Raw genomic sequence first — 16,054 nt, 5'->3', positions numbered from 1 at the left:
TTAATGATCTTAGCAATATGAACAAAAGTTTTCACATCAGTGCATCGAATCTTTTTAGATCTACGACACCAAAGATGATACTTGAGCAGCAAAAGCTGGTGATAAATACGATATCAATGATTTCAAACGTCAACTTCTCATAAACAGTGCGGAAAGCATTGCCGTGAGTGGAACACAGAGGTAACGCATTGCAACCTCAAATGGCTTCACAATATTCAGCATAGCATTCTGTAAATTATATCTTATTGTATATACTAAGAAAGTAGTTGAACCAATATTGGCCATACTTGTCTCCGTACCATACGAAAACCATTTCATATATATTTCTATTTTTATTTTTTGATTAGAGAAGCTGTAACAATCTTAGTAAACTGTAAATTTTCATCATGACAGTGAGTGACGTGATTTGGAGAGATCATGCTGGGATAACTTTGAATGGTCAAATCGATTTGACGATAGCTTGGAGGATAGGAGTAATGACACGGAAATGGATATACTCGCGTTCTAACATTGGGATCGTAGTGGATGTAAAATATTCAAAGACTACGTCATTGTCATTGTTTTTTTTCAACCATGATTAAAAACACGTCACATTTGTGTCACAGTTGAATATCTTAACTTGGTCATCTTGAGTGCAAGATGAAAATAAATAACAAACGAGTTCAGCGGTGATATATGAGTTTTACTTGAAAATAAATCAAACAAGGATTTGATTTATATTCTGATTCTGAAAAATGAACCATTTTATGGGTTTCCTGTCTTATAATTTGATCCAAGTGGTATTGTTTCGTTGGTTTCGGTTTACTCTTAGACTGTAGGCAAAGAGAAAGTTTCTCTAGGGTCTATGGTGTAGAGTGTATTGTTTCCAACGGTGTTGAGTTTTCTATCCGTAATGTTTGGCGTGTTGTTCTGTATCCTTCACTACTGTGCCAATTTTTTTCAGCCTAAGCCTGCTATTTTTAAATGAATTGTAAGGCGTGTATAACCAGGCGAACCGAAATAGTTTGGCACCATTTCTTAATTTTTCGCTTGTTGCTGATAAATGATTTTTGCATTCGTATTAAAATATTGTATCATTCGGTGGTCGCAATGATCGCATATATTACACTGTTGTTTTGTAAATCACCTATTCCGAAGAAATCTGTGAAATTCAGTGACCGTGTGTTACATGATATGTCCAGAAACTACATCAGATTCGTACGTTATTAATCAAAGTAATCGTCTGAAAACACGGAAATAAATCATGACAAATTTGTAATAAACGTGATGACGGAAACCAGACATATCTGGCGGTGGCTGCGGTGTCGCTACTGGTAATTATGATGTTGATAAAAATTAAATAGGTTTGATTACTTATTGAATAGAACAAAATATTTTCTGTTTCCTGAATATAGAGAAGAGGCAATATAAATTTTGATTCACCCTGGCGAATCTTCATTTAACGAGAGTTCATTTTTTACAATATGAAATGTTTATGGGGCTACAACTGAAAGGGTTGAAGTTATCACCAATTTCAACTATCAAGTATGCAAACACTATATGTTCGCTCAATTCACGGCTAGTTCCATATATTTAATTGTTGATTCTCAATTGATATATTCTGTAGAAAATTAAAATTTAATGACATGTGTTTCATGATAACTTTTAACCTACTAATTTAGATTTTCACGTTATCAGTGGAAACAACTCGAATAAACAAACGAAATATTCAATAATAGTGAGGGCGAAAACCATACATACCTGTTGGTGGTGGTGGTGTCACTATGGCTAAAAGTAAGTTAAATAGAATTTAATAGGTTTAGTGACAACAAAAATGGATATTTTCCGTTTCTTTAATAAAGAGACACAGACAAAATAAATAACATTTAAAATGATATGTTTCAATGTTGCCAGTGTAGAATTGTTTGGGAAAATTATCACCCATCGCAACTAAGTACACTTTACGTTCGCACTGTTGGTAATGCATTCTATATATTACATGTAAATTTGTTGATATGCATTTTATCTATTCTGAAGGAAACTGCGAAACTCAGTGAGCACTGGTTATATGATAACTTTTAATGGCTCAATTCGCTTTGCACGTTGGCAATTAAATTTACTCGATATGAAAGTAATTTGGAAAACTAGAAATACCCGTTGGACGATACTTTCACTACGGCTAAAAAAGGTTATTAACATTACTTCAGTTTGAATACGGGCGAAAGACAACAAAGCGGGAGATATTTACTTTATCCACGATACACAGATACGGGTATTATAGGCTTACAATCATGCTGGCGTATCTTTCTTAAATAATGAATTGCTTATGAGAGTAGACCATATAGGCAAAAAATGACAGTTGATTTTAAGTACTGGCTCGTCAAAATAAAACGTTTACCTATCTTACAAAGCTATTTAAATCAGCCTTTAGGGAGTGTTCAGAATTAACTGGGGGGGGGGCTGGAGGAATTTTGACAGACTAAACAGAGTATCGCGCTTTTGTGAACGTCAATTTTGCTAGTGTCGGTAAATCATAAAAAGATGGTAAAATAAATTCTTTCTCATTTCTGATATACGAGGCAAACGAAGATTTCATGGCCACTTAATTTTTATGTCTGAAATGTGTTGTTGTATCATTCATTACAATGTAAATACCTGCAAAGTTTGATAAACTTGTCAGACTGTAAATATCTTAGTACGTAAGCAAGCATGTAAATATTTTGGGCCATGGAAAAAAATCAGGTAATATGAGGGGGCCACACATTTTCTCGAATAATTTAACATAGGGGCCAATGGAAAAAAATCACAAGTAAATTATAAAATCCTCCGACCCCCGTCACCCTGGAAGTAAATTCAGAACACTCCCTGACTCTTTGTTAATATATCCTTGCCATTTAGTACCTCTTCTAATGAAGAGCAGTAAATTTCTTTAACATTTGGTATACGTTCTCTTATAGTAATACTAATATTATTATTTGATAACCTTATCGCGCTTTATGTATGTGTATAAATTAGCATTTTCTATTTACGGCGACTTTCTGTCACTTTTATGAACCTTTCAAGAACCAAGAACCTCTGAAGTACTTCACGTTCTTTGAAGTATTTTGCCACTTTCTATACTTTCACATTGTATGTTAAATTTCTAATGAAACCTCTTCAAGGGTAGTAGATAAGATGAGGACTTCCCTTTTCACTTGGTCGGTAGTATTTTTCACATAATGGCTGGTTCAGTATTTTCAAGATCAGCAATTTTGTTTCTGAAGTTGAGCATATGCAACATTTTTCAAATAAATTATGATCAATATTACCATATATTACATGTAGTCTTTGAAAAATCTCTTGTAGGTGAACTTTGTGAGTCTTTATATTTTTCTACAATTTCAGACTTAAAAATAGTGTTCGGGTTTTCCGTTAATGGGACACAACTAATTAGCCTATACAATCGATATTATTAATTTGAAGAGAAGAAAGACACATTAGAGATTAGAATTGTTATCAGTAGTGTTTAGAACTTCCTATTGCAAGATAAGGAACGTATAAAATTATCTATGTAACCGGTCTAATGCTCTGTGTATCCCATCCATTAAAAAATGTTAAGGGATCATCTAAAATAGTACGCGAACATGGTAATACTCTTAATTACAGAGTAGTGAAATTCTATGTTAATTGAAATGTTAACATGGTCAAAGTATAATCTTATACCTCTGCTGGAGGCATAAATGACTTGAAGTTTAGATGCTGCTCAATAAACAAAAGGTCAGTTGGATATGTCGGTTTCGAAAAAAAAACGTTATTTTTTCCACTTATAAAACTGAAGACAGTGCTGACATATATCAATGTTCTTAACCTGTCATACATATGCTCATTGTATATTTGTGTTATGACAAATACGTTATCTATAAAAGAAATCCACTTTTTTGTACTTACACAAAGTCTTATAAACTTCAACTTCACACAGTGTTAGGTACTCATTTTTTCCTTCAAGTTGAACACTGACGTATCGTCCCTTCGTACCAACATTGCAATTGAATGGTATTGTGATCGATTGGGTTATCTGATCGCTTGTGACCGTATTTCCACACTGGCTGTTGCTTGCTACGTCACTACTTGAACCAACACGTACAACGGCTCCAACCAAACGCTCCGCTGCAAGCAAAGCAAAGTTTATGCTTCAAAACTAAACTTGAACTCATTTAATCTCACTTTTATCAAATGTTTGAATGTGTACTCGTTCGTTCTACTTAATTTTATGGGCGCCGCCATGTTTATTTGAGTGCTCGTAAATAAACAAATACGAAACGTGCAAAGTATTATTTTATAACATGCCAATTATAAAATCTCTCTCTTTTATTAGCCATTTATATCTCTTTTATTAGCAAGTAAGTATTATTATTCAATTGTCACGAATACAAAATATCGTTACCATCGCGCCTAAACAGAAAAAGAGAGAAAAATGTCGTGCGTATGAATGAGGGCATGCGCAAACAATGCTGGGATAGAATTTATAAAAGCGCCCCCTGTGTCAATAACTAGATGCAAAAATGCCCTTTTTTAGACGGAACGCTGTAGTTTTCAGCTAGCAAAGGGACGTGTGGTAGTGCAGTTACTATTGCAACAATAATGATGGCACAATACGTCCCTTGTTAAACACAATAGGTTGATATCGTGGTAAAAATTGTTCGACATTTCTACACATTTCAGAAAATCTATTCATGAAGCCGGGTCTGACATCGTGTACGTGAACTTTCCTCGTTTCTTTGCTTCGATAAAGTGTGTATGTGCGATGTATGATAGTGAGCATACGTGCGTGAGTGCTTCACGAACTCTACAATGTGTTAAGCGGTCTCAGTCAGAAAAATGTAACAACTTAGCCGGCTATTGAACCACTCTTTTTTGGGAGTGGAGATTTAGCCGAGCGGTTCTCTCTGTGGCCTCTCAGCTAGGCGACTGATGCCGTGTATTGTGGGTTCGAATCCGATTGAAAACTAGCCGTATTTTCTACCCTGGGTTGGTAACTCTGCTGGTGTACAGAATTGTCCCCAAGGTTATCGTTCGCCCAGTTAAAGCGATGAAATTCGTTTCTTGACTTCGATAAAGTGTGTATGTGCGATGTATGATAGTGAGCATGCGTGCGTGAGTGCTTCACGAACTCTACAACGTGTTGAGCGGTCTCAGTCAGAAAAATGTAAAAACTTAGCCAGCTATTGAACCACTCTTTTATGGGAGTGGAGATTTAGCCGAGCGGTTCTCTCTGTGGCCTCTCAGCTAGGCGACTGATGCCGTGTGTTGTGGGTTCGAATCCGATTGAAAACTAGCCGTATTTTCTACCCTGGGTTGGTAACTCTGCTGGTGGACAGAATTGTCCCCAAGGTTAAAGCGATGAAATTCATTTCTTTGCTTCGATAAAGTGTGTATGTGCGATGTATGATAGTGAGCATGCGTGCGTGAGTGCTTCACGAACTCTACAACGTGTTGAGCGGTCTCAGTCAGAAAAATGTAACAACTTAGCCGGCTATTGAACCACTCTTTTATGGGAGTGGAGATTTAGCCGAGCGGTTCTCTCTGTGGCCTCTCAGCTAGGCGACTGATGCCGTGTGTTGTGGGTTCGAATCCGATTGAAAACTAGCCGTATTTTCTACCCTGGGTTGGTAACTCTGCTGGTGGACAGAATTGTCCCCGAGGTTAAAGCGATGAAATTCGTTTCTTTGCTTCGATAAAGTGTGTATGTGCGATGTATGATAGTGAGCATGCGTGCGTGAGTGCTTCACGAACTCTACAACGTGTTGAGCGGTCTCAGTCAGAAAAATGTAACAACTTAGCCGGCTATTGAACCACTCTTTTATGGGAGTGGAGATTTAGCCGAGCGGTTCTCTCTGTGGCCTCTCAGCTAGGCGACTGATGCCGTGTGTTGTGGGTTCGAATCCGATTGAAAACTAGCCGTATTTTCTACCCTGGGTTGGTAACTCTGCTGGTGTACAGAATTGTCCCCAAGGTTATCGTTCGCCAAGTTAAAGCGATGAAATTCGTTTCTTGACTTCGATAAAGTGTGTATGTGCGATGTATGATAGTGAGCATGCGTGCGTGAGTGCTTCACGAACTCTACAACGTGTTGAGCGGTCTCAGTCAGAAAAATGTAAAAACTTAGCCGGCTATTGAACCACTCTTTTATGGGAGTGGAGATTTAGCCGAGCGGTTCTCTCTGTTGCCTCTCAGCTAGGCGACTGATGCCGTGTGTTGTGGGTTCGAATCCGATTGAAAACTAGCCGTATTTTCTACCCTGGGTTGGTAACTCTGCTGGTGGACAGAATTGTCCCCGAGGTTAAAGCGATGAAATTCGTTTCTTTGCTTCGATAAAGTGTGTATGTGCGATGTATGATAGAGAGCATGAGTGCGTGAGTGCTTCACGAACTCTACAACGTGTTGAGCGGTCTCTGTCAGAAAAATGTAACAACTTAGCCGGCTATTGAACCACTCTTTTTTGGGAGTGGAGATTTAGCCGAGCGGTTCTCTCTGTGACCTCTCAGCTAGGCGACTGATGCCGTGTGTTGTGGGTTCGAATCCGATTGAAAACTAGCCGTATTTTCTACCCTGGGTTGGTAACTCTGCTGGTGGACAGAATTGTCCCCGAGGTTATCGTTCGCCCAGTTAAAGCGATGAAATTCGTTTCTTCGCTTCGATAAAGTGTGTATGTGCGATGTATGATAGAGAGCATGCGTGCATGAGTGCTTCACGAACTCTACATCGTGTTGAGCGGTCTCTGTCAGAAAAATGTATAAACTTAGCCGGCTATTGAACCACATTTTTTTCGGAGTGGAGATTTAGCTGAGCTTATCTCTCTATGGCCTCTCAGCTAGGGGACTGATGCCGTTTGTTGTGGGTTCGAATCCGATTGAAAACTAGCCGTATTTTCTACCCTTGGTTGGTAACTCTGCTGGTGGACAGAATTGTCCCCGAGGTTATCGTTCGCCCAGTTAAAGCGATGAAATTCGTTTCTTCGCTTTGATAAAGTGTGTATGTGCGATGTATGATAGTGAGCATGCGTGCGTGAGTGCTTCACGAACTCTACAACGTGTTGAGCGGTCTCAGTCAGAAAAATGTAACAACTTAGCCGGCTATTGAACCACTCTTTTTTGGGAGTGGAGATTTAGCCGAGCGGTTCTCTCTGTGACCTCTCAGCTAGGCGACTGATGCCGTGTGTTGGGGGTTCGATTCTGATTGAAAACTGGCCGTATTTTCTACCCTGGGTTGGTAACTCTGCTGGTGGACAGAATTGTCCCTGAGGTTATCGTTCGCCCAGTTAAAGCGATGAAATTCGTTTCTTTGCTTCGATAAAGTCTGTATGTGCGATGTATGATAGTGAGCATGCATGCGTGAGTGCTTCACGAACTCTACAACGTGTTGAGCGGTCTCAGTCAGAAAAATGTAACAACTTAGCCGGCTATTGAACCACTCTTTTTTGGGAGTGGAGATTTAGCCGAGCTGTTTACTCTGTGGCCTCTCAGCTAGGCGACTGATGCCGTGTGTTGTGGGTTCGAATCCTATTGAAAACTAGCCGTATTTTCTACCCTGGGTTGGTAACTCTGCAGGTGGACAGAATTGTCCCCGAGGTTATCGTTCGCCCAGTTAAAGCGATGAAATTCGTTTCTTCGCTTCGATAAAGTCTGTATGTGCGATGTATGATAGTGAGCATGCGTGCGTGAGTGCTTCACGAACTCTACAACGTGTTGAGCGGTCTTAGTCAGAAAAATGTAAAAACTTAGCCGGCTATTGAACCACTCTTTTTGGGGAGTGGAGATTTAGCCGAGCGGCTCTCTCTGTGACCTCTCAGCTAGGCGACTGATGCCGTGTGTTGTGGGTTCGAATCCGATTGAAAACTAGCCGTATTTTCTACCCTGGGTTTGTAACTCTGCTGGCGGACAGAATTGTCCCCGAGGTTATCGTTCGCCCAGTTAAAGCGATGAAATTCGTTTCTTTGCTTCGATAAAGTGTGTATGTGCGATGTATGATAGTGAGCATGCGTGCGTGAGTGCTTCACGAACTCTACAACGTGTTGAGCGGTCTCAGTCAGAAAAATGTAACAACTTAGCCGGCTATTGAACCACTCTTTTTGGGGGAATGGAGATTTAGCCGAGCGGTTCTCTCTGTGGCCTCTCAGCTAGGCGACTGATGCCGTGTGTTGTGGGTTCGAATCCGATTGAAAACTAGCTGTATATTTCATCAGAGGGTAAACTTGGCATAGTTGTCGTTCAAACGTATATAGCAAGTAACGATTAATTCTTTTTTTGAATCAATACAAATAACACTTCCAATCTTAACCCCTGGTGCGACACCAAGGGCTGAACCCTATATAATATTATTGTCGGAAATCACTGAATTTACTCAATCAAGAAATATAAGTATATTTTCAAATGAGAGTTTCTTGATCTCACAATGCTCAGTGGTAAACAGTTAACTTTTCAGATTGAAAGCTATAAGCACATCACTATATCAGCTATAAAGCATTGCATTAAATTATACATGCACTTCTGTATTGAATCGGATGTTTCATAATGGGTATATGCTTTTTTGTAGAAATATATGATATTTATTGTTTTGCTTTTAAGTTAATGAGACTGCTGTAGAATGAACCCTTTCCAAAATAAGTGTTTCTTGAGGTAAAATGCACCTCGGGGGTAGATGTCTAGACTCTAAAAATAAATTTTAATTGACTAACCAGTGGGACTAATTTTGAAGCTCATTGAGTAAGTTAAGATTCAATGGCTTATTTTCGAGAAAGTCGAAAATTTTCTTTTTCCAATGGAATAAACAGGTACTGCAGCCATTTAAAATTTCAAGTGTGGCTATAGTACCAAATTCTTCAAAGAAACCCGTGACTTTTTCTTTATGTTTAGGGATCATAATCAGAAATATTGTAACAACTGTAAGCTCTGTTATTGATCCACTCTTATTTGAGAGTGGGGACTTTGGCCGAGCGGCTCTGTCTGTTACTCTGCTGAGTGACTGAATACCGTATGTTGTGAGTTCGAACCCGATTGGAATAACCGTATCTTCTTCCATGGGTTGATAGTCCCTGATGCGTTCTTTCGCCCAGTAAAGTGATGTGTTAATTGCTTCGATAAATTTGTGTGCGATGTGTGATAGTGAGTGTACGAGAGTCAGTACTTTGGAACTCTACAACGTGTTGAGAGGTCACAGCCAGAAACATTGTAACAGCTATAGGCTCTGTTATTGAACCACTCCTTTTTGTGAGTGGGGATTTGGAGCGAGTTACTTCTCTTCTAGGTGACTGGTTACCGTATGTTGTGAGTACGAACCCAACTGGAAACACCGTATTATTTTGAATAGGGCTGTCTTTAAATTCGAGACACAAATACCTTGAAGGAAACTTGATCGTTTGTGTACAGTACACATTGCTTAGTGTTCCCAAGGGAGATCAAGTCTTGCATAGTGGTATTAACGGTGTACCGAAGTGTGATTTGTGTAAACGGTGTGACCTTTTGTTACAAGGTGGAATATATTAAAGCATGGATGGAGTGTGCCATGTGCTTACAAATTTTGAACGTCTTACATTGTAATAGCAAATTAGAAAAAAATTGAATAAGCTAAACTTAAATAAAATTTAACACAATGACGATATGTTTTTTAGTTAAAAATACTTTCGAGAATTAAAACGGGCTAACATGGACACCGCTATTTAGAATATACATGGTTTACTTTCGTTGAAATGCGCAAAAACCTGTCATCATCTAACGAACTTTTAATACTAGCATTTTTAAAAGTAAAACTAACAACTCACAGCAGCAGTCCTTGCGATTTGTAATGACCACCTTATCAACGCTGTATATGTTCTGAAGATCAACCTTCCACCATGCATTTTGCTCCTGCACAGTATGAGTACATGATTCGCTTGACCAGTGGCTGTCTGTGTTTCCATCAACAGCACTTTGGGCGCCAGCTGGTGGCGAACCTGCGTAAAGGCTGCTTTGAGAAGCTGGTTTTCCAACGGCGATATTTTCTGATACTGAGAAAGAAAATGTAGAAGTTTCAAGGAAAGTGTGGTTGTCTTGTTATTCCGTATGATATAGGAGATTTGTGAATGGCACCTTAAACGATTCAATGAAAATTGTAAATCTCACTGTTTATTGTCATGTTGTTCATGATAGGTCATCACCTTTCACTGTTTTCTGCTTTCCCAATACTGGCAGCTAGGAATTTCACTGAAACACAAGTGCAGGTAAGCACACTTGCAGATAGAGCTCTCTACTGAAACGGCCAATTGAGTGGTTTGTTTGAATAATGTATCCTGAACCATGATGAATTTGTCGGTCGCTATTTGTCAAACGAAAACAAATCCGTTATTTTTACTTACACAACGATCCGTAAACTTCGACTTCGCACAGCGTAAGGTACTCATTTTTGCCTTCCAGTTGAACACTTACATAGCGCCCATTTGTGCCATCGCTGCAATCGAATGTAATTGTGATCGAATTGGATATTCCGTTACTGGTGACCGTGCTTCCACATTTGGCGTTCCTTGCGATGTCACCGCTCGAACCAACACGCACAACTGCTCCGACCAAACGTTCCGCTAGGAGAATATAGATTCAAATCTTATATTTAAAAGGTGAGACTTTCCTGATCACATTATTTCCGCTGATAAACAGTGCGCTTCTCAAATAAGAATGTTTGCCATATAAATGTTAAGCTTAAAGTATTTTGCTCTGCTAAATATGAACTTTTATTTAATCAGGTTGTTCAATTTATACCATAACCGCCAAAAATTTTCCCCCTTTTTAAGCCAATTTAACGTATTCTGTGAAAGTGAATCTAATCACTGAATGAATTTGTTTTCTTGAAGTAGGATGCACCTTCGATATTCGGACTCTAAATCTCTTACAGGATTGTTAGGTTGACCATTCATATTGACCATTTCTGAAGCTCATTCAGTAAATATAGTTTTTAACGTCATAATTCTGCGAACAATCGGAAATTTTCTTTTGTGCCCAGCAATGAATACAGGTGTAGCGGTCATTTCAAATTTCAACGGTGATTATAATTTGGTAGGTTTTCCCAGTAAAATTTTGCGTCGTAATCCCTAATAATTGTAAATTTTTGAAGGAGATTTTTAAAATCCTCTTTATTAAGTTTGGACAAACCCTTAAGTCCACTAGATTCGAGGCGCAAACTACCTTAAAGGAAACTTGAGTTTCGTTCACAGTGCACCTTTCATTGTGCTCCAAAGGAAACCCAGGTCTTGGATTGTGGTATTAATATAGTTACTGTAACGAGTTGTGATTTGTATAATCCATATGACCTTTTGTAACAGCGATGAACTGCATATATATAGTTTGCAATGTGTTCATAAAGCTGGAACATCTTTCAAAGTAATATAACTTATTTTAACAAATTCTTTATACCATGAGGATTTAACTTCCAATTTTAACAGTTTAGGCCAAAATTTCTGTTTCAAGTATGTAGAGTCTGTATTGGTTAGGCTAGACAACAACTTGACATCATTATTTAATAAACTTTTAAAACAAGATTTTTTGAAAGCTAACTAACAACTCACAGCAGCAGTCCTTGCGATTTGTAATGACCACCTTCTCAACGTTGTATATGTTCTGAAGATCAACCTTCCACCATGCATTTTGCTCCTGCACAGTATGAGTACATGATTCGCTTGACCAGTTGCTGTCTGTGTTTCCATCAACAGCACTTTGGGCGCCAGCTGGTGGCGAACCTGCGTAAAGGCTGCTTTGAGAAGCTGGTTTTCCAACGGCGATATTTTCTGATACTGAGAAAGAAAATGTAGAAGTTTCAAGGAAAGTGTGGTTGTCTTGTTATTCCGTATGATATAGGAGATTTGTGAATGGCACCTTAAACGATTCAATGAAAATTGTAAATCTCACTGTTTATTGTCATGTTGTTCATGATAGGTCATCACCTTTCACTGTTTTCTGCTTTCCCAATACTGGCAGCTAGGAATTTCACTGAAACAACACATTGAAGCAAACATGATGCGATGTGAACCACAAGTGCAGGTAAGCACACTTGCAGATAGAGCTCTCTACTGAAACGGCCAATTGAGTGGTTTGTTTGAATAATGTATCCTGAACCATGATGAATTTGTCGGTCGCTATTTGTCAAACGAAAACAAATCCGTTATTTTTACTTACACAACGATCCGTAAACTTCGACTTCGCACAGCGTAAGGTACTCATTTTTGCCTTCCAGTTGAACACTTACATAGCGCCCATTTGTGCCATCGCTGCAATCGAATGTAATTGTGATCGAATTGGATATTTCGTTACTGGTGACCGTGTTTCCACATTGGGTGTTACTTGCGATGTCACTGCTCGAACCAACACGCAAAACTGCTCCAACCAAACGTTCCGCTAGGAGAAAATACCATCTTTACCCGTTAGCATAATGTAGATTCAATTCTCTTATTTTTTAACTCGAGGGTCTCCCCATCACATCACGTCTAGTGATAGTCAGTGCACTTCTCAAATAAGTTAAGAAAGTAATATGTTGTATTAAATGTGCACTTTTGTATTGAATTTTGTTGTCTATTAATGGCCGTATGCCATAGCTGAAATAATACACATTTTTTTCAATCATCCACTTTTGAGCTAAAGAGGCTGTTACTGTTGATTTGAATCCACTAGATAAAATGTGGGTTTTTTTCACGGAGAATACGCCTTGAGGATAGATATTCGGACATCAAAACTTATTCAATACATTTTGTTTGACCACTCATGGTAACTAATTTAGAAACTAAATTGGTAAATCACCTTTTTATAGGTTTAAATCTTATTGTGAAAATCGAAAATTGCCTTTTTTTCCTAGGGAATATACAGTGTGATGGCAATTTTAAACTTCACGTGTGGCTGTAATTGGATAAGTGTTTCCTAATACCAAAGTTTGCTTAGTAATCCTTATTTTTTTCCTAAATTTCTAAAATGGATTTTTAAGGTTTTCTTCTTTCGGCAAGTTTCGGCAAATGTTAGTCTTCCAAAATCAAGGCGCAAACTACTTTAAAGGAAATGTGATTATTTGTGTAGAGTGCTCATTTCTCTGTGTTTGCATGGATGAGTAGGTCGTGCATTGCAATTGTGGCATAATGGTTGCACAGATGTGTGATTTTTTGAACGCACAACCTTTTGTTTTATCGTTGATATAAATGAATGGATGGAGTGTTCCATGTGTTAACTAAGGTTGAACATCTTTCAAAATAATATGACATCAATTCAACAAACTCTTAACAGCACATCCGTAAATTTGTTTTGATTGCGATATAGAAGGGTAATTTTCTTACGACTTATTGCGGCAGCCATTGTAAAAATTTAAAGGCAGTGGGGAATTTTTTTAACATTTCACAAAGTCAGGGCATCTTTAAAGATCATAATATATGAAATTTAAGCAAATCAAGTCTCTGTTACAAGGGCTGAGGAGCAATAAGCTAAAAATATGATAAACATTGTTTCGAAAAAACACGTATGCCAGTAATTTTTATAATTAACGTATAAGGCTTAACTCACAGCAGCAGTCCTGGCGATTTGTAATGACCACTTCATCAACTTTGTATATGTTCTGAAGATCTACCTTCCACCATGGATTTTGTTCCTGTAGCGTGTGGGTACATGAGTTGCCAGGCCAATTGCTGTTTGTGTTTCCATCAACAGCACTTTGCGCGCCAGCTGGTGGCGAACCTGTGTAAAGGCTGCTTTGAGAAGCTGGTTTTCCAACGGCGATATTTTCGTGCCCGGTGACTGTTTATTGAAGGAGGTATAAAAATAATGAGTGTGATGGCAATACGATTGCTTTGCGCAGTATTATACGTTGGCATGGCCGAGGTAAGCGGTGTTCCTTATTGCTTGAATTGTCTCTAATCAATCAATCAATCAATCAATCAATCATTTATTTCATAACAGTAGGCCACAGGCCCATAAAGAAAAAGTGTTACAGAACTATAACTTTAATAGAGATAGTGCGCATGCGCCAGGTAGTGGCATGTACCTTGTGCAACGCAAGCGCAAGTTTCTTCTTTTTTACCGTCTTTTTGCTTGATTTTTCGAGTAGGCTCGGTTGCAGTGTCTTACTTTTGCAACAAGGAAGCACTATTCGAATTTTTGGTATTTTCATGCCATTCTGAAGAGAGATTTTGAGTGTTCTGTCTGTCGACATGGTGAGAAGTAGACGGCAGCCAGCACCCAAGTTCAAGGGGACACAGACTCAGAAGTTATCAAGTAAACAAACTTCAGCAGCGCTCCAAGAAGTAACTACCTTCAAGGATCTACCGAAAACTTCTGAGACTAGTTTAAAGAACGAAGAGCTGAAGGTATATTTCAAAATTTTCAATGAAAAACTGCAGGGTTTGAATGGACATCATTCACGCCAGTAAGCAGGTGGTTGGTAAAAGCGGCATTATCGGCGTACAATACATTCCAAGAACAAAACATCGGCTAATTTATGCGAATGACGAAAAGTGCAGAGACAAGCTTTTATTATGCGGCATTGACATTGGAGGAATTCACGTTGTGTTGAACCTGTACAGTCCCCCACAAGGTGATAAAACTAGAATTTCAATACACGACGTGCCATTTCACGTGACGAATGCCACAGTTGCTACATTTCTCAGTCAGTATTGTGAGCAGAACGAAGCTGTTGTCCGATGCACAGTTACTGATCCGCTTGACGGAACAAAATACTACAACGGCAATCGATTCTGCTACGTGACGTTGGTCAAGAAACCAATCCTAAACTTCGTACAGAGACGGAGACTCTTGACGGTATGAAAATTTCTTATCCGATTAGAATTTTCTATACCGGTCAACCAACTGAATGTCGTCACTGTAAGGGTGAAGACCATCAAACACGGCACTGCCCGAATCGTCCACATATGAAATGCTACAATTGCCAACAAAGTCGTCATAGCGGGCGTCTCTGTCCAAAAGGCAAGCGATGTTATAATTGCAAAGACTTTGGACACATTGCTGCGAAGTGCCCAAAAGTAGTTGAAAACGAAAACACGGTTGACGAGTTTGTGGAAAGTTATTCTAAGCGTGTCAGAGAAGCAGAAAGAGTTATCGACATGGCTATTGAAGACATTACAAAGTCAACAACGAATCTTGTGACGACAACAGCCGTGGTTCATTCCAAGAAAGAGACGACGGAGAAAAGCAAGGACGACGCGCGGGAAAAGAAACCGGTGAAGTCACCAGCTTCGGAAGACGTCTTTCTGTCGCCGGACAACAACAGACAGAAAAAGCATGGTATTGTGCGTTTCTTCACAAGACTTAGTTCTAAAAAGGCCAGCCGTTCTCCGCCAACACCTATTGAAAACCTCCAGAAGAAAAGAAGAGAATTATCTACAAGCTCACTTTCGACAATCAGCAACGCTTCGGGTAAATCGGCTTGCGCGAGAATCCACAAATTAGAGATGCCGTTTAGAAAGGAAGGCCAAGATCGGTTTAAATGAAGAAACTGTAAATTGTTTTTGTGTAGGTGTGTGTCTTCTTTCTTTGTTTTTCGTTTTTCATGTATGGCTTGTAAAATAGTCACGCTGAACATAAGAGGTTTACGGGATAGAACAAAACGCAATCTTATCTTCAATTGGTGCCGTAAAAAAAGTTTCCATATTATTTGCTTGCAAGAAACCTATAGTAAGAGATGTGATGAGAAAATGTGGAATAGAGAATGGGGAGGTAACATTTTATATAATCACGGCACAGTACATAGCTGTGGAGTTGCAATACTTTTTTCAAACAGCATTCCGGTTGCCATTAGTGATGTTCATAAAGACAACACTGGGGGATTTATCAGTGTAAAATTAGATTTAGAGGGATCTTCCCTCCGTCTTTTCAATATTTATGCTCCGAACAGTACTTCTGCAAAAACGTCATTTTTTACTAGTCTTTGTAATTTTGTAAATCAAGTGATGTTTAATGGTGACAACATTGTAATTTGTGGCGATTTCAATACAACAATGGATCCAAATCTAGATAAATTTTCAAGTTGCGACAGAGACAATGACTTGGTTGATGCTAAGGCAAGGCTCTCTTTAAAAAATATT

General features: G+C 38.8%; 1 protein-coding gene across 1 annotated transcript in view; it reads right to left on the bottom strand.

Annotated features, from left to right (window-relative positions):
* The window catches only part of LOC139132533 (uncharacterized), a 35,073-nt gene that overhangs the window by 3,076 nt on the left and 15,943 nt on the right, over positions 1-16,054 (bottom strand). The window contains exons 2-8 of the mRNA XM_070698842.1: positions 13,521-13,751; positions 12,156-12,374; positions 11,549-11,773; positions 10,349-10,567; positions 9,776-10,000; positions 3,907-4,125; positions 1,741-1,767 (exon numbers count right to left, since the gene is read on the bottom strand). Of these exons, the coding sequence (XP_070554943.1) occupies positions 1,741-1,767; positions 3,907-4,125; positions 9,776-10,000; positions 10,349-10,567; positions 11,549-11,773; positions 12,156-12,374; positions 13,521-13,751 (1,365 nt within the window). The remainder of the gene's footprint in view (positions 1-1,740; positions 1,768-3,906; positions 4,126-9,775; positions 10,001-10,348; positions 10,568-11,548; positions 11,774-12,155; positions 12,375-13,520; positions 13,752-16,054) is intronic.

This window comes from Ptychodera flava, chromosome 5 (assembly GCF_041260155.1).
Source record: "Ptychodera flava strain L36383 chromosome 5, AS_Pfla_20210202, whole genome shotgun sequence".
Lineage (NCBI taxonomy): Eukaryota > Metazoa > Hemichordata > Enteropneusta > Ptychoderidae > Ptychodera > Ptychodera flava.
Note: the sequence above shows the minus strand (reverse complement) of the source record. Positions and strands in the feature narration are given on the sequence as shown.